The following is a 25,877-nucleotide window of genomic DNA, read 5'->3' on the forward strand; positions in this document are numbered from 1 at the left end:
GCGATCCATAATGTGCTTTTACAGCGTCATTCTCCTAACACATTTCCCAGACACCTAAATACAAGTACCCGGGGCTGCTGAATGTGACATGTGTCCACTGTGCTAAGTATATATAAGCAGTGTGCTTTCTGGGTGAGTGCCCATCCACTTCCCACTGATCACCCCAAAGCCCTGTGATGTGGATCAGGGCGCTACCTCTGTTGCTGGATCATCCAGCTCATGTTAACCCAAGGCGGTGCTGTCAGGGCTCCTCCACCATCACCCCTGAGGAAGCTTTCAGTCATCTTTTCCCTTCATGCCCTGCCCCAAGATATCACTGAAACAGGTATGCTGTGATCTGTGCACAGCTGTGCTATATCCACAGAAGAGTAAAAATTTTTTGCTCAAGACCCAGTTTTTAGCCCCATGGGACTATGTGCCCATATTGAGAATGTGTGATCTAGACCAACCTCCTAAGTCAGTCTACTGGGTTGGGGGCAGCAGCCTGTATGTTAGAGCCAAATCCAGTCTCCCGAAAGCAAAAGAAACCCTGGTCTTGCTCTGCCCCAGGTCCAGGATTAATGCCTCCCCCCCATCATAGGACGCCAGGGCTAAGGCAGATATCATCATCCTCTCCTAATTGTTCATTTCCTTCCCTACCTGTGACATGGGTTAAGATGGTTTGAATTGGAAGGCCTCCCCGGGCCCAGAAGCCATGGCACTGACTTCAACCTTCCGTCACTGCCCTCTCCATGCAGGGACCCCAGTCATGGCGGAACTGTGCCGCAAGGACTCCTCTAGACGAGGAGACACTGGAGATGACAGAGAGCCACTGCTACAAGATTGGGTGAAGCATCTGCCCCAGCTGCCTGACCCCTGACTTGCACCAGGCCAAGGTGCTGGGCCAGCTGGGTGAGGAGGAGGTACTGTACAGCCCTAGGCTCACCAACACTGCCATGAGAGTTGGTGAGCCCTACACCTTGGTTCTGTGCACTGGCTCCCGTAGGCCATCTCTGCCCAGCCAGAAGCGAAGGGAACCCAAGTTCCAAATGTGGGAGCCCTGTATTGGTGTCCCAGGGCTGTTGTAACAAATGGCTACATAGCAGGTGGCCTCAAACAGCAGAAATGGATTCTCTCACAGCCTGGGGGCTAGACATCTGACATTAGGTACGGTATGGGCATGGCCACATTTGTTCTGATGGCTCCTGGGGAGGGTCCCTCCTCTCTTCTAGCTTCTGGTGGCCCCAGATATTCCTCAGCTGTGGCCCCTTCAGCCCTCACCCAACCTGTTTTCCAGGGCCTCCTCTTAGCCCTCTCCTCATGTCTCTCATAGGACACTTGTCATTGAACTCAGGGCCCACCCAGGTTATGCAGAATGCTCTCCCCTTGGTATTTGTAACTTAGTTACATCTACAAAGACCCTTTTCCCAAATAAGGTCCTGTTAACAGCTTTCAAGTGGACACACTTTGGGGACACAATTCATCCTGTCCCAGATGTCTTTGGAGCTGATACTGACAGTCTGACAGGCTGTGTTTATTCATTCAACACAGGGAAGCTCATAGCTTCATCAGATCAGGTTGTTAGGAGGATTCAGTCAGTTTTTATCACAAGATACTTGTCTCCAAGCCTGGGCCATAGAGAGCTGGCAGTAGGTGGTCACTGTTGACATGAAACTCTTTGTGCCTGTTTTCTGATGAACCTTAAAAGGAGGAGCAGTGCCCTGGCCGGTTGGCTCAGCGGTAGAGCGTCGGCCTGGCGTGCGGGGGACCCGGGTTCGATTCCCGGCCAGGCACATAGGAGAAGCACCCATTTGCTTCTAGACCCCCTCCCTCCTTCCTCTCTGTCTCTCTCTTCCCCTCCCGCAGCCAAGGCTCCATTGGAGCAAAGATGGCCCGGGCACTGGGGATGGCTCCTTGGCCTCCGCCCCAGGTGCTAGAGTGGCTCTGGTCACGGCAGAGCGACGCCCCGGAGGGGCAGAGCATCGCCCCTGGTGGGCGTGCCGGGTGGATCCTGGTGGGGTGCCTGCGGGAGTCTGTCTGACTGTCTCTCCCCATTTCCAGCTTCAGAAAAATACAAAAGAAAAAAAAAAAAAAAAGGAGCAGTGAATCCAAGCTACGACTCGAAGCTGAGAGCAGTGGGGTCTGAGTGGGCTGGGCCCCAGGGTACTGCTGTTTGCTTCTTTCCTCCATGAGCTAAGTATGCACGCCTGCACATGTCCATCAACACACCTGGCAGGTATGAGCTCAGGGACCATCTTCCTTAGTCTTTTACCTCCAAGGCCTAGCACTTGGGTCAAAGTAGTGGCTCAATAAATATCAGCTTCGCCCTTCTCAAGACTGTCTGACACTATGTGAACAGAAGAAGCCCACAGGAACACCCTACCCCTGGGACCCTGACTCTCAGATGTGCAAGGATTCCCCTTTTCGCCTGACCTCTGGTGGCACAGTGGATAAAGCATTGACCTGAAACACTGAGGTTGACGGTTCAAAACCCCGAGCTTGCCTGGTCAAGGATTCCCCTTTTCCATACCCCCCTCGTGGAGAAGCCCATTCCACTCCATTAGTTAACACTGTTCTGTCCCCAAGGGCACTTGCTGGATTTGCTGAGGACACAAGGAAACGATGGGGCCATTGCCTTCCTAGAGAGCCTGAAGTTCCACAACCCTGACATCTACACCCTGGTCACTGGGTTGCAGCACCTTCAGTGGTGAGAGCTCAGTCTTCAGTGGGGTTGGTGGGCACTCCTTGGAGCCTCCGGTTCCTAGTAGCCTCTGGGGTCCCACCTTGCTGGAGTGCTATTCCTAACGAACGCTCTTCCTCATTTCTTCAGGCAGAGGTTCCGTCCCTGTGCCATATCCAGCACTCTGGGGATAGGAGACCCCCCTGAGCTAACTGTAGTGGGGGTGAGTGAGAGAAAGATCCCATGACTTTGGGCTCTAAAAGGAAAAAAATCTGTCCCTAATTAGCCAGCACCATGGAAGAGAGCCCTTGTGGGGTGCAGGTGAAGGGAAGAGTCCTTTCCCTAGAAAAGCTCATGAGAGGACCCCAGGGGACTCTGCAGTCTCCTGCATTGGAGAGTGGGAAATTCCAGGATGTAGAGGCAATATGGATGCCAATGCCTTGAGACTATGCCTGTGCTTGGGGGCAGGCAGCCCAGTCCTGGGGCCTGGCCCAGCTCTCAAGAAGACCACCAAGGATAGAGAGGCACCTGCTGGGGGGAGAAAACGGAGGCTGCAGCCCTCCGTGCGTGTGCTCAGCCCCCTAAGTCAGAGTTCACTCCGACTGGATGGAGGTAAGACCATTTTTGTTAACTGAGTGACGTTAGGTTTCCCTAGAGCAGCTGTTGACAGTTTGGGCATTCAGAGGAGCAGGAGAGACATCACTGAAAAGTGAATAAGAAAGCATTTCTGCTCATCTGGCCTCACGGTCCATATTTGTGTTATTTAGAGATCTGTTATACAGATTTACACTCTTTGTTTTTCTTTAGAATGACATTAAAATGCATTAATATTGAACACGGTTGGGCTGATGAGGGGCAGTTGGGTCTGAATAGTGGGACTGTACAGGGAAGCCACGAGTGGGTAATCTCGACTCCTGTGGTTTATTGACCAAAGTCTCGAGTGCAGTTCAGCTGGAAAGCCTTTAAGGAGCCAGTCAGGCTAGGAGGGGGTTCTGTTGAGAGCCTGGGTGCAGGAAGCAAAGCCCTGGAGGTGAGGAGTGGTGCCCCGGCTTCCTGCCCCTTCCCTGCAGGGCATCTTGCACAGTACACCTGTCAGCACATGACCCTCACCAGCCAGTCACCTGATCTCTCAGGGTCTCAATTGCTTTATATATAAAGTGGGACAGTTCTGCCCGCTTCATGAATTTAAGGTGACACAAAGTAGCTCACAGAGTGCTGGTACATAGTAGGTGCTCAGCTAATGCACCCTGGCTGTGTACCCCTTCCTCTTTTCTCTGCCCTGATGTGAGGAGCCATGGCTTCGTCCCTTTCCACAGCAGGCCAGGGTTATGCGGGGTCCTGTGTGAGCTCCATGTTGACACTGCTTCCTCGTCCTCCCATCTCAGATCTGGTCAGACCTGAGCCCCTTATCCAGCTGCGAGCTGGTGGACAGCTTTCACTCTAGTAGCCTGGTGCCTCCCAGCCAGCTGTCCCTGTGTATGTGAGCCACAGAGGACTTCTGGGAAGACCCTGGTCTTCTAGGTAGAGAGGGGTGGGCATCAGGGTGGAATGATTCAGGTGCGGGCGGCTCTGGGTCTGAGACTGGGAGAGGCAGTACAGTCTGAGCTGGCTTCCTCTTTGCAGCAGCTTCCCAGAAACCTTGCAGGTGGAGCAGGGAGCCTCCCCAGGAGCTAAGGCAGGTGACGAAGACTTGGATTATGAGATTGTAGACAGAGCAGGTGAGTCCCAACCTCTGAAGCTGCCCACCGCCCCGGGGCTAGGCCATAGAGCCAGGAAGGGTAGTGATGACAGAGGTCCTCAGGGAGGCAGGTGAGATGACCAAGTCTCTCCAGGGAAGAGAGGCGTGAACTTGACCACTACCCTGACCGAGACCTCTGGCAGTTTAAGCTGGTGCCCAGCCGCTGTTTCCTGGGTGTCATTTCCATTGTCACTTGGAGGCTAAGAGAGCTGATCCATCCCCAGGACCAGCTCAGCATAGGTATTTGTGCAGCTGCTCTCTCTGCCCTTCCCTGCTTTGCGCCATAGACACTTGGACCTCCCAGTGACAGCAGATAGCAATAGGCTGCAGTGCTCCTGCTCCTGGCCAAGGCACCTGTGGGAGCACTTCTCCTCCTCCATGTTGGCACCTAGGACCTTCCCAATTTTCCTGTGGCTTATTTCTCATATTTGTAACTTAACTAGTTCTCTCTCCTTCTCAAGCCGTGGGCCCCTCACAGTCAGCCTCCTTTCCTGTCCCACATTGCGCATCTGCCCCAGTCTTGGGCCTCAAGCACAGTGGGTACATAGCACCCTGTCTGGGATTCACCCTTTGGCAACCAGGTGGCACACGTACCCTGGTGCATGTATCCCATGCTGGTCTGCCCTGATGCACCTGTATGGCCCACAGTGGGTCACATGGCCAGAAACCTTACCCCCCTCCAAGACCTTTGGAGGTTTTATTTGCTACAGTATCAATTGGGAGGATCTACCTAGGGCCACCCAGCCTGGGTATGAGAGCATGAAGAGAGGGGTGGTCATTGTGACATCTTAGGACAAGCGGAGCAGGCCACCAGCCATGAAAACTGAGTACATCCAGTACATGGCTGGAGGAAAAAAGATAAACAACAGTTAGAAATGTAGCAATATTTTTCACTGAACTCTATGTACCCAGCAGCTAGGAAGCCCCTACCCTAGAGACTTAGCTAAGAACAAGGTCAGCTAATTGCACCTCTTCCGCCCTTGTAAACGCTACTTGCTTGCTCAGCTTAGATAGCCACCCTATAGAAAGGAGCCATTTTAGAAGCTCGGGACTGCAGTGTTCCCTTGCGTGGGTTGCCTGCAGTCCCTGCGCAGGTTTGCAATAAAACTTATAAAATTCACTTTGGGTTTGCTGTGGTCTGTCTCCTGGGATGTAACAGTCATTTCTCTTTTCATCTCTGGTGATTCTACCTGATGTCCTGTTTTCATACACTTTTAGTGGAATGGACCTCAGCTACATCAGGAGTATCTCATTCACCTGGCTTAAATGTAATCATGAATAGATTTTTGTCTGTGAGCCGGGCACAGGCTGTCCATGGCAGGTGACAGGCAGCTGTCCATCTTCTCCTGGCTGTCTGGTCCTCATGTGTGGTCAGTCCACCAGGTGAGAGGAGCAGCCTCGGACTGCCCTCAGGGAAGCTGCCGCCTGGGCAGGGGGCCCATCTGCTGCATAGGCTGCATTTTAGAATGCAGAGCTTAGAGACCCCCTGGGGGCATCAAATCTTTGGACTGCCAACTCAGAGGCCTGCACATACAGCTAGGTGTCATGTCCAGCTGCTGGCATGGCCTGGGGTAAGCAGGAAGCAGCCAATGGCCAGCAGCAATTGCTGCCATGCAGAAATGCAGGTCAGTACAGAAATGTGGGCCCACCAGATTTGATTGTTCAACTGAAGCCAGAAGTCCAGGTTCTAGATTCTGTATCTTATAAAATGTTAGCAACATTCAGGTATCACAAAGGACACATATAGGTTAAACCCTGGCAAGTACAGCTCTCCACCAGCACCTCCTGTTTGGGGGATGGTGAATCAAAGAAAGAGAGGAGAATGACAAGGTTTAGCCTCTGCAGAAGGGGCTGAAGGGGACTGAAGTAGTGTGGACGGGCAAAGTTCTGTCAGGAGTAGGTGACCCCAAGGGCCAATTCAGTGTCTCAGCCTCTGCTTCTGTCTAGACCTTCTGGAGTCTGAGAGCAGCCCGCAGCCGCCTCCCAGGAGCCTCTGCGTATCAGCCAGGTGAGTGAAGGGTGGGGCTGTGGCCAGCAGGTGGCAGAGTGAGGGGTGTTGGCAGGTGACAACCTTTTTGAGTATGAGGTCATGGCGGGAATGGGGGCCATAGAGAGTTCCAGATTGCTGGGGCTGAAGAGGGCCAGTGGGAGATGCCTTGGCTGCACCTCCTGCTCTGGGCTGCCTGTGAGCTCCATCACTCCCTTCTTGCGGCAGAGACCAGCCTGAAAGATCCTGAATCAAGTCACGGTGCTGGTCTTCCAGGGGAATGCAATGCTGGAGCAGATAAGTGTCATCGGTGGGAACTACACTGGCAACTTCATTCACCAGGTCACCCCTGGCTCGGCAAGCAGCTGAGATGGCCTTGCACCTGGGCACCCAGATCATGATAGTGAGATGTGGATTGGAGGCTTCTTGTTGTCTTGTTTTTGAAAGGAGGGGATCTCACTGTCAGTGCAAGTGTGTGCGCACACACAGCTGTGTGTGAAACATATGTAACATAAAACTCACCATTTTAGTTGTTAGGGCAACTTTTAAAACTTTTTATTGTAAAATATTTATTTATTTATTATTATTATTATTTTTTTTTTTTTTTTTTACAGAGGCAGAGATAGACAGGGACAGACAGACAGGAACGGAGAGAGATGAGAAGCATCAATCATCAGTTTCTCGTTGCGCGTTGCGACTTCTTAGTTGTTCATTGATTGCTTTCTCACATGTGCCTTGACCGCGGGCCTTCAGCAGACCGAGTAACCCCCTGCTGGAGCCAGCGACCTTGGGTCTCAGCTGGTGAGCTCTTTGCTCAAGCCAGATGAGCCCGCGCTCAAGCTGGCGACCTCGGGGTCTCGAACCTAGGTCCTTCCACATCCCAGTCCGACGCTCTATCCACTGCGCCACCACCTGGTCAGGCTGGAAAATATTTATCAAACTTCACAGAACATAAATGTACAATGTAACTAATTATTAAGTGAATACAATGGCAGGTAGGTGACTTTGATGTAGCCAAAAAGCACTATTATTGAACTTCAAACTTTTTATTTTTTTATTAATTGATTTTAGACAGAGATAGGGAGAGAGAGAGAGAAGCATTTATTGGTCATTCACTTAGCTGTGTGTTCATTGGTTGCTTCCCACATGTGCCCTGACTGTGGATCAAACCCACAACCTTGGTGTATCCAGACGATGCTCTACCAGGGGTCCCCAAACTTTTTACACAGGGGGCTAGTTCACTGTCCCTCAGACTGTTGGAGGGCTGCCACATACAGTGCTCCTCTCACTGATCACCAATGAAAGAGTTGCCCCTTCCGGAAGTACAGCAGGGCCAGATAAATGCGGCCTGCAGGCCATAGTTTGGGGACGCCTGCTCTAAGCGTCTGAGCTAACTGGCCAGGGCAAACTTCAAAGCTTTTTAACAATAGCAAGAAATCTACAAAACAGGCACCACCCATTCTTGAGGCTCACCATTCTTCCAGGAGGAAAGAGGAGGGAGTGTGTGCAGGTGTGAAGGTGAGAGCTGAGAAGGGGTGGGAGGGAGGCTGGGCCCCTGCCTCAGGAGCCCCACAAACCCCACAGGCTTCTCCCTCTGAAAGGCTGTCCACGTGCTACACCACATTTCCTGTGTATCAAATGATCTCGACTCAAGCTCCTGATAGTGTCATCTTGTATTTTCCACTCCATACAACATGAAAATCCTTCATTCCATTTCTAACACTCCTCTTTTTTTTTTTTTGTATTTTTCTGAAGTAGGAAATGGGGAGGCAGTCAGACAGACTCCCACATGCGCCCGACCAGGATCCACCCAGCATGCCCACCAGGGGGCGATGCTCTGCCCATCTGGAGGGTCACTCTGTTGCAACCAGAACCATTCTAGCGCCTGAGGCAGAGGCTACGGAGCCATCCCCAGCGTCTGGGCCAACTTTGCTCCAGTGGAGCCTCGGCTGTGGGAGGGGAAGAGAGAGAGAGGAAGGAGAGAGGTTGGGGTGGAGAAGCAGATGGGTGCTTCTCCTGTGTGCCCTGCCGGTAATCGAACCTGGGACTCCTGCATGCCAGGCCGACGCTCTACCACTGAGCCAACCGGCCAGGGCCTCTAACACTCCTCTTGAAATCTCAGTTGTCAGCTTACATTGTGGCGACTGCTAGCAGAACCTTTTATGATGTTTGGGGGACAGTCCTGAGACCCGAATGGGGTCAATTCAGTTCTAGTAGTGTTACAGATACATCTTAGTTTTCATCTCATTATAAAAGTACATACTCTCCTCAACTAAAAGCAACACAGAGAATGAATGGAGTAGACCAGGGGTAGTCAACCTTTTTATACCTACCTCCCACTTTTGTATCTCTGTTAGTAGTAAAATTTTCTAACCGCCCACCGATTCCACAGTAATGGTGATTTATAAAGTAGGGAAGTAACTTTACTTTATAAAATTTATAAAGCAGAGTTACAGCAAGTTAAAGCATATAATAATAATTACTTACCAAGTACTTTATGTCGGATTTTCACTAAGTTTGGCAGAATAAATCTTTATAAAAACAACTTACTAGAGTTAAATCTATCTTTTTATTTATACTTTGGTTGCTCCGCTACCACCCACCATAAAAGCTGGAATGCCCACTAGTGGGCTGTAGGGGCCAGGTTGACTACCACTGGAGTAGACAGTAAGAACCAGGGAGCTGGGGGTGGGGGGTTGCCATGACGTTAGTGAGTGGAGGCCAGGGATGCCACTAAACATTCTACAGGGCCCAGGACTGCCCCACAACACAGAGTGACCTGGCTCCAAATGTCAATAGTCCCAAAGTTGAGAACCCCTGATTTAGAACATTCTAGAATGCTCTAGTGTTGTGGACCATAAATGGCAAAAAGCCATTGTAGATTCAAGGCTTAGCAAAAGGCTAAGTTCTCCCCCCTTCACCTCCATGTTGGCTATGATGCTGAGTATTTGCACCCACTTCACTTGCTTTCTTAAGTTGCTGGAAGCAATTTACATGCCCTTCCTCTTACTCTTTGTTTGTTCAGATGTTGGGTGATTTCGCTTATGCATGGTGGGGGGATTCCTGTTTTTGCCTTGAGAGAGTTCCTGTTTTAGCCTCTGATGTGTAACTTTGTATCAAGGACTTTCTTCATTTGCATATGGTTATATAATAAAGCAAACTGGGGCTATAGGCCACTCGGATATTGCCATAAGCATTTGAAGAGTCCTCCTGGTCCCATTTTTTCTTGATGAGTATGTTTCCTTAATTCCACACCGTTATTAGTAGCCACGCTGGTCCGCGGCAAGTGGCGCCCGAACAGAAGACTTGAGTATGAGTATGAGGAAACTAAAACTGAAGGAAGGTGACGGAACTCCCCAAAGTGAAGTGCGCACAGTGAGTAAAGAATGTTTTGGAGGAAAGTGTTGTTGGGAATAAAGATTATGGGACAGATAGGGTAAAAAATAAGGGACCTTTTTGCAGAAATGTTTCTGTATGAAGACAAATCATTGTCTGAAGAGTATCAGGGTGAGCTGGAAACAGAGGGATGTGAATACGAGGATAACTTGGAGTCTGAGGATGACAGGGGGATAAAAAATCCGCTGCTATGGCTGCTTTAGCCGCAGGGCCTCCTTTGCCCTCAGCTCCTTCCTACATTCAACCCTCTGCTCCTCCACTCCTTGATTCTGGAGTCTATAGCTCAAAATCTGGGGAATCCCCTCTCCAACAATCTATAGACCAGGCTCGAAATATAGGGGAAACAATAAATGGCTTTACCTGTTTTCCTGTTGTAGAAAGACAGGACTATATAGGGAGACTAGTGCGAGAACATGAACCTGTACCTTTTAGAACTCTGAAAGAGCTTAAACTCGCTTGTGTTCAGTATGGGCCTACTGCCCCTTTTTCACTTGGTTTATCAGATACTATTAGTGCAAAGGCTCTTCTCCCAAATGACTGGAAGGCGATTGTTTGTGCTTGTCTCTCCGAGGGTGATTATTTGCTGTGGAAGTTGGACTTGCTTGAGAATGGATAGGAGACTCAGGACTCGGGTATTAGGAAAATTACAGCTTTTCCTGTCATGGTCTGATTTTCTTTTTAAATGTTTTAACTACAATCTTCTGAACTATCATTTTGTTTCTTTCTTATTCTCTGCCTGGAAATTGAGGCAGGGGACCTGTGTTGGATCTGACTATGGAAAATATCCCAGCAGCTGCGGAGAGCAAATTTTCTCAGGGAGATTTTGTATAGTCACATCCTTCAGTCCCTCTGTCAGAAAATGCCCTTATTAATGTCAGGCAGGCATCTTTCTAATCTGGTTGTGCTCTGAAATCCCGGGTTTCTCTCTGGTTTGTCTGGTTCGTCTAATTCTTGTTTCTGTTTTGTCTTTGTTTAATGTTGTCTAATATGTGTCTGTTTTTAAGGCCTGAATTAAGGTTTTTTGCATGCAAAAATTGGAAATGCTGGCTCTAATATTTAGGAAAAAATAAAATGATTTTAGAACTTGTAAGGAGCACTCATTTAAATTTAAATAAAATAAGCCCTGGCCTGTTGGCTCAGCAGTAGAGCATCGGCCTGGCGTGCAGGAGTCCCGGGTTCGATTCCTGGCCAGGGCACACAGGAGAGGCACCCATCTGCTTCTCCACCCCTCCCCCTTTCCTTCCTCTCTGTCTCTCTCTTCCCCTCCCGCAGCCGAGGCTCCATTGGAGCAAAGATGGCCCCGGGCGCTGGGGATGGCTCTGTGGCCTCTGCCTCAGGCGCTAGAATGGCTCTGGATGCAACAGAGCGACGCCCCAGATGGGCAGACATCGCCCCCTGGTGGGCATGCCGGGTGGATCCCGGTCGGGCACATGCAGGAGTCTGTCTGACTGCCTCTCCGTTTCCAGCTTCGGAAAAATGAAAAAATAAATAAATAAATAAATAAATTTAAATAAAACAGAATGTAGATCCTTAAGACTTACTGATTTGGTTACTGCATTGTGAGGTGTGTTCAGAGTTCAGAGTCAAATAGCAATTTAAGTATTAGGATTAATCAAATTTACAATATATGTTATACTTGTGTTTTTTTGTGCGTAAATTGCCTTGTTTGTGTGTCAAGTTATTCTCAGTTAGGCAAAACAAAGGAATTGAGCAAAATTAAGCAGGGCTCTAATAAGTCATTTCAAGAATTTGTCTCACAGCTAATTCAGGCAGTTAGAAGAATAGTATAAAGATGCTAATTCTGCTTCTCAGGCCACATCCTGCAAAAGGGGCCCCAAGGAAATTGGTGATTTGGCTCCTCTGATTTTGCCAATTAGATTAAAAAAAAATAGGTCAGGAACTCCCTAAAATGGAATTAACAATACAAGGGCATAAATTTAAAAGACTTTTAGATACTGGGGCTGATGTATCTGTTATTGCTAAGCTACATTGGCCTCCTTCCTGGCCCACTCATGCAGCAGCCACAGAATTACAAGGTATAGGGCAGAGTAAATCCCTCAACAAAGCTCTAGTTTTTATAATGGGAAGATAAAGAAGGTCATTCTGGATTTTTTCAGCTTTATGTGCTCCCTGGATTGCCAGTTAATTTGTGGGGTAGAGGTGTTTTGAAAAATATGGGAGCGTTGCTTGTCAGTCCTAATGGTTTAGTCAGTACTCAGATGCTTGATCAGGGATTTTTGCCCACTACGGGACTAGGAAAAGAACAGCAGGGAATTCTCACCCCCATAGAAGTGGCACCCAATACCAGAAGGAGTGGATTAGGATATCAAAATTTAGCATAGAGGCCTTGTTAGCTCCTGCTACCCCAATAATGCATTGTGCAGACCCAATTACTTGGAAATCAGATAATCCTGTATGGGTAGACCAATGGCCCCTTTCTCAGGAGAAATTTAGGGCAGCTGCTCAGTTGGTACAAGAGCAGTTACAGCTTGGGCACATTGAACCATCTAATAATAGCCCATGGAATACTCCTATATTTGTAATTTAAAAGAAATTAGGAAACTGGAGGTTATTACAAGATTAGAGAACAATAAATAAGACTATGGAAATTATGGGTCCTCTCCTGTTAGGACTTCCTTCTTCTACTGCCATACCATGGAATTATCACCCTGTAATTATTGATTTGAAGGATTGCTTTTTTACTATTCCTTTAAATCCACATGCTTGCAAGAGTTTTGCAGTGTTCCTTCACTTAATTTCCAGGCTCCAATGGAGCAATACCAGTGGAGAGTTTTGCCTCAAGGTATGGCTAACAGTCAGTCCTACCTTGTGAAGGCAGCACCCTAAGGCATATATAATTCATTATATAGTTAATATTCTTATTACTCACCCAGATAAAGACACTGTGCTGACTATTTTGCAACAACTAGAATATTCTCTGAAAGAATCAGGACTTTATATAGCTCCTGAAAAGGTACAGCAATCTTTACCCTTTTCTTATTTAGGACAAATTATTGAGGGACAACAAGTTCGTCCACAGAAAATACAAATCAGGACGGATCATTTGCAAACTTTAAACAATTTCCAGAAACTGTTAGGAGACATTAATTGGCTTAGACCTTCCTTGAAATTAACTAGTGGGGAACAGAAACCACTTTTTTTTTTTTTTTTTTTGGTATTTTTCTGAAGCTGGAAACGGGGAGAGACAGTCAGACAGACTCCCGCATGCGCCCGACCGGGATCCACCCGGCACGCCCACCAGGGGCGATGCTCTGCCCACCAGGGGGTGATGCTCTGCCCCTCCGGGGCGTCGCTCTGCCGCGACCAGAGCCACTCTAGCGCCTGGGGCAGAGACCAAGAAGCCATCCCCAGCACCCGGGCCATCTTTGCTCCAATGGAGCCTTGGCTGCAGGAGGGGAAGAGAGAGACAGAGAGGAAGGAGGGGGTGGGGGTGGAGAAGCAAATGGGCGCTTCTCCTGTGTGCCCTGGCTGGGAATCGAACCCGGGTCCCCCGCACGCCAGGCTGACGCTCTACCGCTGAGCCAACCGGCCAGGGCTAGAAACCACTTTTTGATAGTCTTAGAGGCTAGGCTGAACCAGCTTCTCCTTGGCTACTTACAGATGCAGGACAGCAAGCTTTAAAGCTTGTAGAAAAAGCCTTGCAACAAGCACAACTAAAATGCATAAATCCTGAAGAATCAATTGCCTTACTAATTTGTCCCTCTAGTTACACTCCAACAGGACTATTGAGGCAAGCTTCAGGTCCTACTAAGTGGATTCATTTAGCTGTTACTCCTAAGAAACTTTTATCTCCATATTTTGATCTTGTCACTTCCTTGATTTTCAAGGGATGTAGGCGACTCTTACAGTTTATAGGTTTTAGGCCTCAAATTATTTTTTCTTTTTTCAAATGATCAACAACAATGGCTCTGGGAAACTTCCACTAAATGGCAAATTGCTTTTGCAAATTTTACAGGCCAAATTGATTCTCACTACCCAGCTGATAAAATAGTTATATTTGTATTTCCTAAAACAATTGTTAATGAGCCCATTCCTGAAGCACCTGCAGTCTTTACTAATGGGTCCAGCTCAGGAATAGCAGGCTTAATAATCAATGGACAACTTTATACTGAAACAGTCACCTTAAAATCAGCTCAAAGACTAGAATTACATGCCATTATCATGGCTTTTCAGCATTTGCCATGTTCCTCCTTTAATCTGTATACAGACAGCAAATATTTACTTATGGTTGTTTCCACTATAGAGAATGCTTGTCTTAGGGACAACTGCTGATGAGAAACTATTTCAGCAGTTTCTCCTTCTTCAAAGACTTGTATGTAAACATAGATCTCTGTTGTGGGTGTTGATAGTCCTATTTTCTGCTGCTTTGGTTAATATATAGTGTTTCCTTTATTCCTCCTGCCTCAATGCCCATTCATATTTCAGGCTGGGACCTATTCCTAATTTAGAGCTCTTTCTTTTTTTTTTTACAGAGACAGAGAGAGTCAGAGAGAGGGATAGACAGATAGGAACGGAGAGGTGAGAAACATCAATCATTAGTTTTTTATTGTGCGTTGCGACTCCTTAGTTGTTCATTGATTGCTTTCTCATATGTGCCTTGACCGTGGGCTTTCAGCAGACTTGAGTAACCCCTTGCTGGAGCCAGCGACCCTGGGTCAAAGCTGGTGAGCTTTTTGCTCAAGCCAGATGAGCCCGCGCTCAAGCTGGCGACCTCGGGGTCTCGAACCTGGGTCCTTCCACATCCCAGTCCAATGCTCTATCCACTGCGCCACCACCTGATCAGGCTAGAGCTCTCTTTCTCCTTTTTGCCAACTTCTATTACGAATTTACCTTTGCCACCCAGCTTAGTGTATCCCAAGGTTCTCTTCACCACGCCACAGTTGCAGAGCTCCAGGGAAAAGCACCCTGGTCTCATCTCTCCAGGCAGAGGAGAACAGAAGTTCCATCTCCACACATGCTGCAGATGGCTTTTCCAGTCTACCTGAATCATTACCAGCTAGAAGCAGCGGTCATTGGGACTTGGACGTGAGCTGCAAAGTATAGAATGTGACAACAATTCCATTGCCATGCGGACTTTTCCTGAATGTAGACTTTTCCTGGACTCCTAGTCCTGTGACAGCTCCTAATGGACTGAACTGGGGTTGGGTTGCATTTGCAGAGATTTGGAATGGTGTTGGTGCCAACTTGGACTTGGTGAACATGTTAAGGACACTACTCTTTTATAGATTCTTGTTATATTGGCTAAGAATTTGCTTAAAGGCTTTAATCACTGTAATGTATTAGAATACTTGTTTGGGTATCTGTTAGTATTGGCTATACTAATTTTGTGTTTGTTCTGTATTTTTTCAGTCTGCCTCCAAATTAGAATCAGAGAAACTAGGAAATCAGATGAGTGCAAATCTCAGCACACAAATTAAAAATAAAAAAGAAAAGGGGGATATGTTGTGGACCGTAAATGGCAAAAAGCCTTTGTAGATTCGAGGCTTAGCAAAAGGCTGAGTTCTCCCTCCTTCACCTCCATGTTGGCTATGATGCTGAGTATTTGCACCCACTTCACTTGCTTCCTTAAGTTGCTGGAAGCAATTTACACGCCCTTCTTCTTACTCTTTGTTCAGATGTTGGTTGATTTCGCTTATGCATGGTGGGGGGATTCCTGTTTTTGCCTTGGGAGAGTTCCTGCTTTAGCCTGGACGTGTAACATTGTATCAAGGACTTTCTTGATTTGCATATGGCTATATAATAAAGCAAACTGGGGCTATGGGGCACTCGGATATTGCCATCAGCATTTGAAGGGTCCTCCCGGTCCCATTTTTTCTTGATGAGTATGTTTCCTTAATTCCACACTATTATTAGGAGCCACGCTGGTCCGTGGCACTCTAGAACTGAGGTTCGTTTTTTTGTTTGTTTGTTTGTTTTAAGATTTTATTTATTTATTTATTTATTTAGAGACAGAGAGAGGGATAGATAGGGACAGACAGGAACGCAGAGAAATGAGAGGCATCAATCATCAGTTTTTCGTTGTAGCAACTTAGTAGTTCATTGATTGCTTTCTCATATGTGCCTTGACTGAGGGCCTTAAGCAGACCAAGTAACCCGTTGCTCGAGCCAGCGACCTTGGGGTCAAGCTGGCAAGCTTTTGCTCAAACCAGATGAGCTGAGCTCAAGCTGATGACCTCAGGGTCTCGAACCTGGGTCCTCCACATCCCAGTTTGACGCTCTATCCACTGCACCATCCTCTGGTCAGGCCTGAGGTTCATTTTGGAAGGCAGAAACAGTCCTCTGGGGATCTTGGTATGCAGTGTGTTGGGAAAGGGTTGGCGATTGACTTTGGTGTAGAAGTGTGTGTGGCTTCGAGGAGTGGAATGAAGCTGTCCTGGTGCAGGGCATGTGGCAGAGGCCCGAGGTGTGTGTGGGAGGAGAGGCGGGGAGTGCGGCGGGTCCTACTGTTGGGTGCGTGTCGGCACTAAGACTGCAGCCACAGAGTCCTGGTCTGGGGGCTGACCTGATGACTTGCCCTCAGGTGGATTATGAGGCAACAGAGCCCTTCTTCAAGGCCGTCCTGGAGGGCACGACCCTGAAGCAGGCCATGGGACTTCTCTGGAGGGTGCATGGCTTCTGCTGTCTGTCTGTGAAGGTCAACATGGAGGTTACACACTCCCTCCACCGTGAGCTCACCTCTCAAGACTCCCGGCCTCCCAGTCCCATTTATGTGAGCACTGGCCGTATGGACGCCAGCCCCTGGGCACACCACAGAGCCAGGCTGCACGCTGATAGATATATAAAATTCCAACTGCCCTTTGGTTGTTCCGCCTGGCTGCCTGACCTCACCCTGACTTACTGGACTATCGCCCCTGAGGCAGAAGAGTTCCAGGAAGCTGCTCAACCTCCCCCAAGAAGGAGCATTCCAGAAAACTGAAATCGTAAAACTGTTAAAGGGAACATACCAGAACTTTTGACTCAGTATCCCCTCAGGCTCTCCAAAGCCCTATAAAATTCGCCCCTAGTCTGTAACCAGCGCTCTTCCCAGGAGAAGTGCCCGGCAGGGTTCCTTTCTTCCTTTCAATAAAGCCTGTTACTCTGGTCTTTTCGGACTCCCATGGATTCCAACACACGCCAGGTCTGCTGAGGTCACCATGGCAGCAGAGTCCCCCACCCATGGACTCTGGCACAGAAATGGCTTCTGAGACTTGGAAGCAGTTCCTGCTATCCTCCTTCCACAGTTCAGAGCCTTCCTCATGTGGTGTCACTGCCCGGCTGATGTGCCCTCATGTCCTCTTTGATCATATAAGAAGCTGGTCCAGGACCTGGAAACCAAAGTGGCAACATCAGGGGACTCCTACATCCGGCCAACCTGGCCATAGAGGGACGGGCAGATGGGGAGGTGCAGGTGCATTGTGGGGACATCCTACATGTCACCGACACCATGTTCCAGGGCCGCAGCTGCTAGCACACCCACTGCATCGGCCCATACAGCACCAAGGACACTGAGCACGGCACCATCCCCAACTACTCACGGTGAGCACCTGTGGTGCACCTCCCAGAGAGGGGACACCACCAGGCCCGCTTAGCATGTAGGAAGGGTGGTCTTCTGGAGGCTTGCAGGACCAGGGTGGGCGTGATGAGATGCCCCAGAGAGTGGAACTCCCAATGTGCCACTCCTAAGTTCACTGCTTGGACAGGTTTTGTTTGTGCCAAGGGATAAACCTTGGTTCTAGAGCATTTGGGACCCGAGTTTCTCAGCTCAGCAATGCTGACACTTGGGGCTGGCTCCCTCTATTGTGAGCCTGTCCTGGCTACCACTGGGTGTTGAGCAGCATTCCTGGCTTCCCCTATGTCTCCAGACATTGCCAGTGTCCCTAGGAGGTAAGGTGACCAATCACACTGGTGTATCCAGGACTGTCTTGGTTTTAGCACAGAAAGGTCCCACATCCTGGGGAACCCTCAGTCCTGGGGCAGCTGGGAGGGTGGTTACCCTCCCTGGAAGCAGCATTACCCTTGCTGAGAGCTGTGTCCCAGATCAGCCCATGCAGAGAGCGTGGGGTCGGGTGTGGGGCAAACCCAAGTCCCCTAGCGCTCAGCTTAGCTGGTGCAGGCGGCTGGGACTGAGGTCCCACATGCTTCCCCATGGAGCCAGGCCACATCCTTGGATACACTGGGGTAGCAAGGGTCAGGAGCCCTGTCTCCATCCAGGCTCACACCCAGGACATTCATCTGGCATCTCCATGGTGGGTCAAGGCTTTGCAAGTCTCACAGGGGCTGCCTGCAGTAGTGGGGGCATTTGGTGCCCTCTTGCAGCTGGGAGCATCTGTCCTCGTGCAGGGCTCGGGAGCCGCTGCTTGTCCTCCTACAGGACATGGCTCAGCAGAGCACCACTGCCCGCAAGGTGAGGCGGCCTCCCACTGGCCCAGATCCTGGAGGAGGTCCTGCTGGGGTGGGCCCTGCCTCTCTCCTCGGCCTCCCTCCTCCCCCAGCTCACATCACCTGTGGGTAGGGACCCAATCCACCTGTCCTTGCACCTGGGGTGAGCTGGAAGAGGACTGGGGGCTGGCTTCAGGTCCCATTTGGAGGGTATAGGCTACTGATCTGAGGCGTCACCCTGTGAGTTCCTGCCCCATGGTCCCCCACAGACCTTTATCCAGGTCTGCCTACTGTACCCAGTCTGCAGGCTCTTCTGACATGAGCAAGTACATTCACATGGGCTCTCCCCGTGTGCCCAGCTAACCCCATTGCCTGTCTGTCTGCACCCCATCCTCACTCCCTGAGGTCAGAGACCTGGTGTTCTCCCGACAGAACTCTCAGTTGCCCTGAGCAAGGCCCCAGATTACAGCAGGGCTGGACTGCTGGGGCCCACACTTCCTGCCTCATGTGGTTCATGCATCCTGCCCTCACTGCAGATGCCTGCCGGGGAGTGGGGAATGACTCTGCCTGAGGACCCCCTCCTGCCTCCCTTCATCATCCCCCAGCACAGGGCCTGGGCTGTTCAGTGGGCACAATTGAAGGTCCAGGGATCACCCTGGATTCCCCAGTGGAGTGGGTGCCAGGCCCCCAGCCCTGCATGGATGGCTGGGACAACAACTGGTCCCTTCTCCTTCCTTCAGCAGTCTTGTGGAAGAACCCAGGGGTTGGTCTGCATCGTCACTGTGGACAGAACCAAGGCCAGCTCCCTGAGTCATTCTTTGACAGGGCCCAGTCAGACCCCAGCAGGCTGGAAGGTGAGGCAGGTGGGGCTGTTGGAGGGGCCACTGGCTCTAGGAGGTGAGGGTGTCTTAGGGGTTACAGGCTGGTCAGCTTGGTCAGGGTGCTGCCATCCAGTTGGGCCAGAATCGGTTTTGTAAGAACCAGAATGATGTCTGTGTATCTTGCTGGAGAGCAGGTGTGCTATGCATCTTTAATATCCTTCCTCCTATCATCTGTCCAGTGAGAGTCAACACCACTGGTACAGTTCTATAGACAGCAGTTCCTTTAGACTAGTGACAGTGTGACACTATCCAAATGTGGCACAAACAGTGGCCCCCACAGACCACTCCGGAGTAGTTGGTGTGGGTCTGGGCATAAAAGGGAGGTCAGCACTGCACATGCCCTGATCAGGTAAGATCGAGCTACAAAGATGATCAAAAATGAATTTAGAGTAAGCCGAGTTGACCTGAGTTTATTCCCTTCTTGAAAAGGTTTTGGGTGCATAATATAAGAGGGCTGCAGAAGATGAAACCTAAATGACAGGGAGGGAAGGAGGGGACCTGGATGAAGGAAGCTGAGGGATGGATAGTGTTCAGGCTGGCATTGAGAGGGAGGAGGGGCTGTTTGGAAGGGAGAGGTCTTCTCTATCCTCCTGCAGGCCCAACAGGCAAACGGATCAAACCACAGCTGCGAGCTGGACCTTGAGAGTCACAGGGCTCCGTGATCACTGGGCACAAAGGGCCCACTCAGCCAGGGCAGGTATGGATGTGGGTCCTCATGCTGGAGCCCAGCATATCCCGTACTCCTGTGGGTGCAGAGGCTGTGGCAGTGCACGCACAGTGCCTCCCGTGGGGCCAGGGCCTGGTGAACAGCCCAGGACAGCTGACAGCTGGGAGCCACTGACAGCTCTTCTCCCTGCAGGTCCCCCCCCTCTAGGTGCTTCTGGGTCGAGAGCTGCATCTCCCTGGTGCCCGACATGCGGGTGCACCCACACAGGCCCAGCAGGCCCCAGCCTGTGCTCTTCGTGCCCAGGGTGGTCAGCAAGATCCTGAGTGAGAAGCTGTGCCTCCTCCAGGGGTTTAAGAAATGCCCAGCAGGTACGTTCTCACCTGGAGGTCCCACTTATCTGTCAGGTGGAGGGCAAGATCTTGGCAGAATCCTTTATGGGCTCTCCGGAGAGCAGCATGAGGGTTACTGGCTGGTTCCCTGGGCCGCTGTCACAAGTTACCACATGCCTGGGGACTTAAACCACCGAGGTTTATTCTCACAGTTCTGGAGGCTGGAAGTCTGCCCAGGGTGCTCTCTGGGTTGTACTTCTCCGGAGGGTCTGGGGAGTGTTCTCCTGCCCCTGGCTGCTGGTGCTGCCAGAGTCCTTGGGCTCCTTGGCGTGTGGTGGCCTCCCTCCTTTCTCAGCCTCCTCATCACGTGGCCTTCTCCCCATGCCTCTCTCCCTTCACTTGACCTTTTTATAAGTCATTGGATTAGGGCCTCCCTAGTGCACTATGATCTTTTCTTAACTAATCACATCTGCAAAGATCCTGTTTCCAAATAAGGTCCCGTTCTGACATTCTTAGGTGGACATGGATGGCGGAGACGTTATTTAATCCTATGCAATTACTTCTGGCTCGTACTTCACTGGGGTGGTCACACAACCCACCAAAAGCAGACCAGCAGAGTCCTGGAGACAAACCGGTGTTGGATCCCAGATCCCAGAGGACAGAGTCTGCGTGTCCACACAGCAGGAAGGGTGGCTTACAGGGTGGAGAGCTAGAGGGAGGTGTTGGTTGGTGCTTTCATCCCCCCACCCACCACTAGGTGGCATCTGCCGTGGGCCTGTCTGCGAGCTGGGGCCCCTGTGATCTGGGGTGCTTTGGCCAGTGGGGCCAGGTGGAGGGCATGTGCCTCCCCTGACTGCAGGGTCAGAACCAGAAAGGCACAAGTGGGGGTGAGCTCACAGGGTTACTTAAGGCAGGGGTCTCAGCCATGGCATCTTGGGTGGGACTGTCCCATGCATTGTGGGATGTTGAGTAATAATACCCCTGGCCTCAACCCCCTAGATGCCAGGACCACACCCCCTCAGCCCTAGTTGTGAAATGTCTCCAGACACTGCCAGTGCCCTTGGGAGCAGAACTGCTCCTGGTTGAAAACAAGGGACCTAAGGGGTTTTTCTAGGTTGAAGTTGGATGTGTAAGTATGGATCTTAGAGAAGTGATGGTGGGGTTTGTTTATCTACATCTGTCTATCATTTGTCCATCTGTCTTTCCTTCTTTCCTTCCTTCTTCCCTCCCTCTCTTCTACCCCCCCCCCCCCCGGCACTGATGGACCACTGTTGTGTCCTTTGGTTTAAGGCAGTTTTCAACCTTTTTACACTTGGGGAATGGTGAAAATAGAATTATTTTGGGGACCACTAAGGCAGAAATCACCCTGAGCATAAGCGAATTCAACTAATGTCATTGGGTTTATAATCGTCATACAGTATCAGGTAGTTAACTCTTTCATGGACTGACACAAAATTTCTGGCTGACTAGTCTGTGGACTGGAGGTGGAAACCACTAGTTTAGGGTGCATGTGCAGGGCACAGCCTCCTCTGAGTGGGAAGAATAGGGCTAGGCTTATTAAGAGGGTGCCCCAGGAAGCACTTACCCTGGAGCTGGCAGGGTCCCCGGGGCAGGGTGTGCAGTGTGGGTCTCCATCAGGACCCCACACAGCTGGGTGTGTGATGTGTCTGTCCACTGTCACCTTCAGAGTGTTTGAGTGGATGAGTATGATGCCTCCAGCCAGAGAAGGGACATCATCCAGGAGAGGGAGGCCTCCAGTGGCCACTGCGGGGTGACCCGCCCAGCCGTTGAGTTCCTAATGGAAAAGGTAAGTGCAGAGGCTGCTCGGGGTATTTGGGAGTTCCATCTCCGGAGGAGGCTGCGGGGACAAGACAGGAAGCACTGACTGGGACACCTGAGGGGTGCTGGTCGCAGACCTGCAGGGTCCCCTGGACGCCCCAGGCCATGCCCAGCTTGTCCTGCTCAATGTGCAGCTGGGACAAGGCAGGAAGACCAAGGCCTGTGTTCACTATTTAAGGTCCTTGTAACATGGGCTAGTCGTTGACCTGCCTGGAGCCTGTACGAATCAGTGAGATGGAAGTAACAGTCCATGTTTTGTTTTGTTTTTTTGTTTGTTTATTTATTTCTTTTTTACAGAGACAGAGAGAGTCAGAGTGAGGGATAGACAGGGAAAGACAGACAGGAACAGAGAGATGAGAAGCATCAATCATTAGTTTTTCATTGCGACACCTTAGTTGTTCATTGATTGCCTTCTCATATGTGCCTTGACCGCGAGCCTTCAGCAGACCGAGCAACCCCTTGCTGGAGCCAGCGACCTTGGGTCCAATCTGGTGAACTTTTGCTCAAACCAGATGAGCCCGTGCTCAAGCTGGCGACCTCGGGGTCTTGAACCTGGGTCCTCAGCATCCCAGTCTGACACTATGCACTGCGCCACCGCCTGGTCAGGCACAGTCCATGTTTTAAGGCTCAAACAAATGTATGAGAAATAGCTCACTGTGAACCCTGAGGTTTTCCATGGATACAAAGTGGCTGGGCCAGACTGAGCCCATGGTGGCTCCCTCAGTCCCAGCTTGCAGTGCCTCAATTCCTAGGTGAAAAATCAAATGAATGAAAATTCTTTTATTACTAGAATTATTTTTAAATTGAAGTGACATTGGTTAATATTATGTGAGTTTCAGATGTGTAACATTGTAATTTGATATCTGTATAGATGCTGTACCACCAGGTCTAGTTACCATAGTCACAGTAGGTTTGACCCTTCACGCAGCACACCCTCCACCACCCCTCCCTCTCTGTTGCCTGTGTCTAGTTTTTGTTTCCCTTGTTCATTTCTTTGTTTTATATTCCATGTGAGTGGAATCATGGTTTTTGTCCTTGCCCACCTGACTCCTCTCACTGATCATAGGCCCCCCGAGGTGGACAGAAAGGCCACTGTGCACAGCACTCTGTGAGCCCAACCATTGGTATGCGCATCGCTCTGTCTCTTCACAAATGCAGCCCTACTGGGTCCCCTAGGCAGTGCTTCCAGGTGTGGGCTCTCTCCATTTCCCTGGAGACCGAATCCTGACTCCTTCCTTCTCCTCCCCCAGAACACCCACGCCCTTTTGGACCTTCAGCTGGATAGCGTCTATGCCCAGCACAAGATGGAGATCTTTCCCATCACTGTGCACATGTCCATCAAGGAGAAGGCAATAGAGAACTCAGATTGGTAGCCCCCTGGGGCTGGCGGTGGGGCTTGCTCTTGGCCGCAGCTCCTTGTTAAGCCCTCGTGCCTCCACAGCACATAAGTTGGAAGTATCACAGGGCAGTCACCCACAAATCTGGGACAAAGGTCTTGCTGCCCCCCACATGCTGGGAAGACAGCACAGAGGACAATGAGAACCTGGAACCTGCTTTAACTTGCGAAGGCTACCCGTGAACTGGGCACAGGGAAGAGCCCTCCACAATAGGTGAGAGCCTGTGCTGACACACCTGTAACTTGATTTATGGCCAGATACAAACCCAGATGTCCTGCCAACCCCATTTACAGTTTTGACAGCTGAGACTAGATAGGCAGCCCCCATCCATGTAATGTCATCTGCGGGCATGTCTTTTTGAGACCTTCTTGAAACTGGCTGCCTGTATCCAGGAGCATCTGGTCCCCTAGAATTCCAAGTTGGGGGTCAGCTTCCTGGGGCTCTGCCCTGCTATCCCTGAGCCCACCATCTCTGGCCCCTACAGGAAGGTCATGCAGCATCTGGGCACCTTGGAGGAGCAGCTGCTGGAGGCCAGCAGGCAGGAGGGCAAGCTGGACAAAATGCCATGTCTGTACTGTAGCCTGGTCCCTGACGGCTGGAGCTACCTGGACACCCTGCTCAGCTGTGTCCGCTTTGCCATCTTGGATGAGCAGAAGGTTGTATGGACAGAGCAAAGCCTCCACTGACCCCCAAGTTCGAGCAGTTGTGTCCTTTGTGCTCAAGGCCTGGCAGGGACAGCTTCAATGCTCGCCATACATGCCCCATTAGCTCCCCATAACTGGAGTCTGATCACGAACCCTTACTATATGTAGGTCACAAATGGGCATTCAAACCATCTGCCCACTTTTCTGAGTAAACAGTCTCAACTCACCAGGGCTTGGCCTGGTCTGAACCAGACACCTGAGAATGTTCCCACGGTGGGGGTGTCCCTGGTGCCCTCCTTGGAGCTGGAGGCCCAGGTGTCTCCAGATATCTGTCCATCTGACCTGGCCACTGCACTTTCCTTCTGCATTTCAGTGTCAAAGGGCTCATCCCAAATTCACTAGGGCAGCAGGCTGGCAACCCTACTGGCCCCAAGGACGTGGTGCCACCGCCCAGAGCAGAGGTATAAACCCACCTGTCATGTAACTCTGGCTAGCTTTTCTCAGCTCCTGACAGCTGAGATTCCTTAGTAACTTGTTTAGAGACTGAGTTTACTGGAAAATCTCTCCAAGTGACGGAAGCAGTCTTTTCAGTGGCTCTGTGCCTGATAACTACTGTGCCTGGCCAGAGACCATGGGGGCACCCTGGACAAGCCTCAAATGACCCCCTACAGGGTGCTGGCTGGACTCCTTCCGAGACTGGTGCTCCCTCTATCCAGACTCCCACCCTGGTCCCCCGTCTCTGGCCCCCTTCATTGTACCTCCAGGGTACAGGAGACATTGGGACATGGCTCAAGTGAGCATCCCCAGGTCCCCCATCACCAGGTTTTGCTTCCCACTATCACAGTGAATGTCACTGGACAGTAGTGCCCCAAATCTGACTGCTCTACGAAGTTGCTTTAGAATTCAGGTCGGCATTGTCACAAGTTTGGAAATGGACTTTGGTATATTTACTAAAATAAGTTTTACTGTTCTGGCCTGTGGCTCTCCCCCTTAACTCCCAGGATAGAGTTGATGGGGGAGGGAACGGTGGCAGGAGACCCCCATGCGAGGGAGAAAGCTCCCACCCTGGGTTTCCCAGGCAGAGCTCTGGTCACAGGGCAGAGGGAGGTGGGGGGGGTAGAATATTCTAGGAGCAGCATCTGTATCGGACCCTGGTGCCCTCCACATAGAAGGGACCAGCCTGAGGACAAGGAGTTCCCTTCATGGACATACAAAAAGATGGATCACCACTGGATTAACCTCTTCTCTCGGGAGCTTGTTAGGAATTGCTGGCATAGTGGAAACCCCTCCTGGGGGTTGGGAACGTGACCAGGGGCTGTTGCAAGGTTTCTTTTTTTTTTTTTTTTTTTTGGTATTTTTCTGAAGCTGGAATCGGGGAGAGACAGTCAGACAGACTCCCGCATGTGCCCGACCGGGATCCATCCACCCGGCACGCCCACCAGGGGCGACGCTCTGCCCACCAGGGGGCGATGCTCTGCCCCTCCAGGGCATCGCTCTGCTGCGACCAGAGCCACTCTAGCGCCTGGGGCAGAGGCCAAGGAGCCATCCCCAGCGCCCGGGCCATCTTTGCTCCAATGGAGCCTTGGCTGCGGGAGGGGAAGAGAGACAGAGAGGAAGGAGGGGGGAGGTGGAGAAGCAAATGGGTGCTTCTCCTATGTGCCCTGGCCGGGAATCGAACTCGGGTCCCCCGCACGCCAGGCCGACGCTCTACCGCTGAGCCAACTGGCCAGGGCCCGCAAGGTTTCTTTAAGACCCGAGATTGAGCCTGACCAGGCGGTGGCGCAGTGGATAGAGCATTGCACTGGGATGCAGAGGACCCACGTTCAAGACCCCAAGGTCGCCAGCTTGGGCACGAGCTCATCTGGTTTGAGCAAAGCTCATCAGCTTGAGCCCAAGGTTGCTGGCTCCAGCAAGGAGTCACTCGGTCTGCTGGAGCCCCCAGTCAAAGCATATGTTAGAAA

At 50.7% G+C, this 25,877-nt stretch overlaps 1 protein-coding gene across 1 annotated transcript; it reads left to right on the plus strand.

The window, feature by feature from the left end:
• Positions 1-748: 748 nt before the first annotated feature.
• On the plus strand, positions 749-25,781 carry CARD14 (caspase recruitment domain family member 14). The gene is given in 20 exon segments (XM_066383626.1): positions 749-774; positions 776-945; positions 2,566-2,686; positions 2,810-2,882; positions 4,045-4,202; positions 4,283-4,377; positions 6,345-6,405; positions 6,588-6,744; positions 6,746-6,787; positions 16,322-16,446; positions 17,081-17,145; positions 17,148-17,316; positions 18,121-18,184; positions 18,900-18,969; positions 18,972-19,016; positions 19,908-20,111; positions 21,734-21,843; positions 23,126-23,244; positions 23,757-25,241; positions 25,657-25,781. Coding segments are annotated over 19 exon segments (2,076 nt in total). The 3' UTR covers positions 23,959-25,241; positions 25,657-25,781.
• Positions 25,782-25,877: the final 96 nt, after the last annotated feature.

The sequence above is a fragment of the Saccopteryx leptura genome, chromosome 4 (genome assembly GCF_036850995.1).
Source record: "Saccopteryx leptura isolate mSacLep1 chromosome 4, mSacLep1_pri_phased_curated, whole genome shotgun sequence".
Classification (NCBI taxonomy): Eukaryota; Metazoa; Chordata; class Mammalia; order Chiroptera; family Emballonuridae; genus Saccopteryx; species Saccopteryx leptura.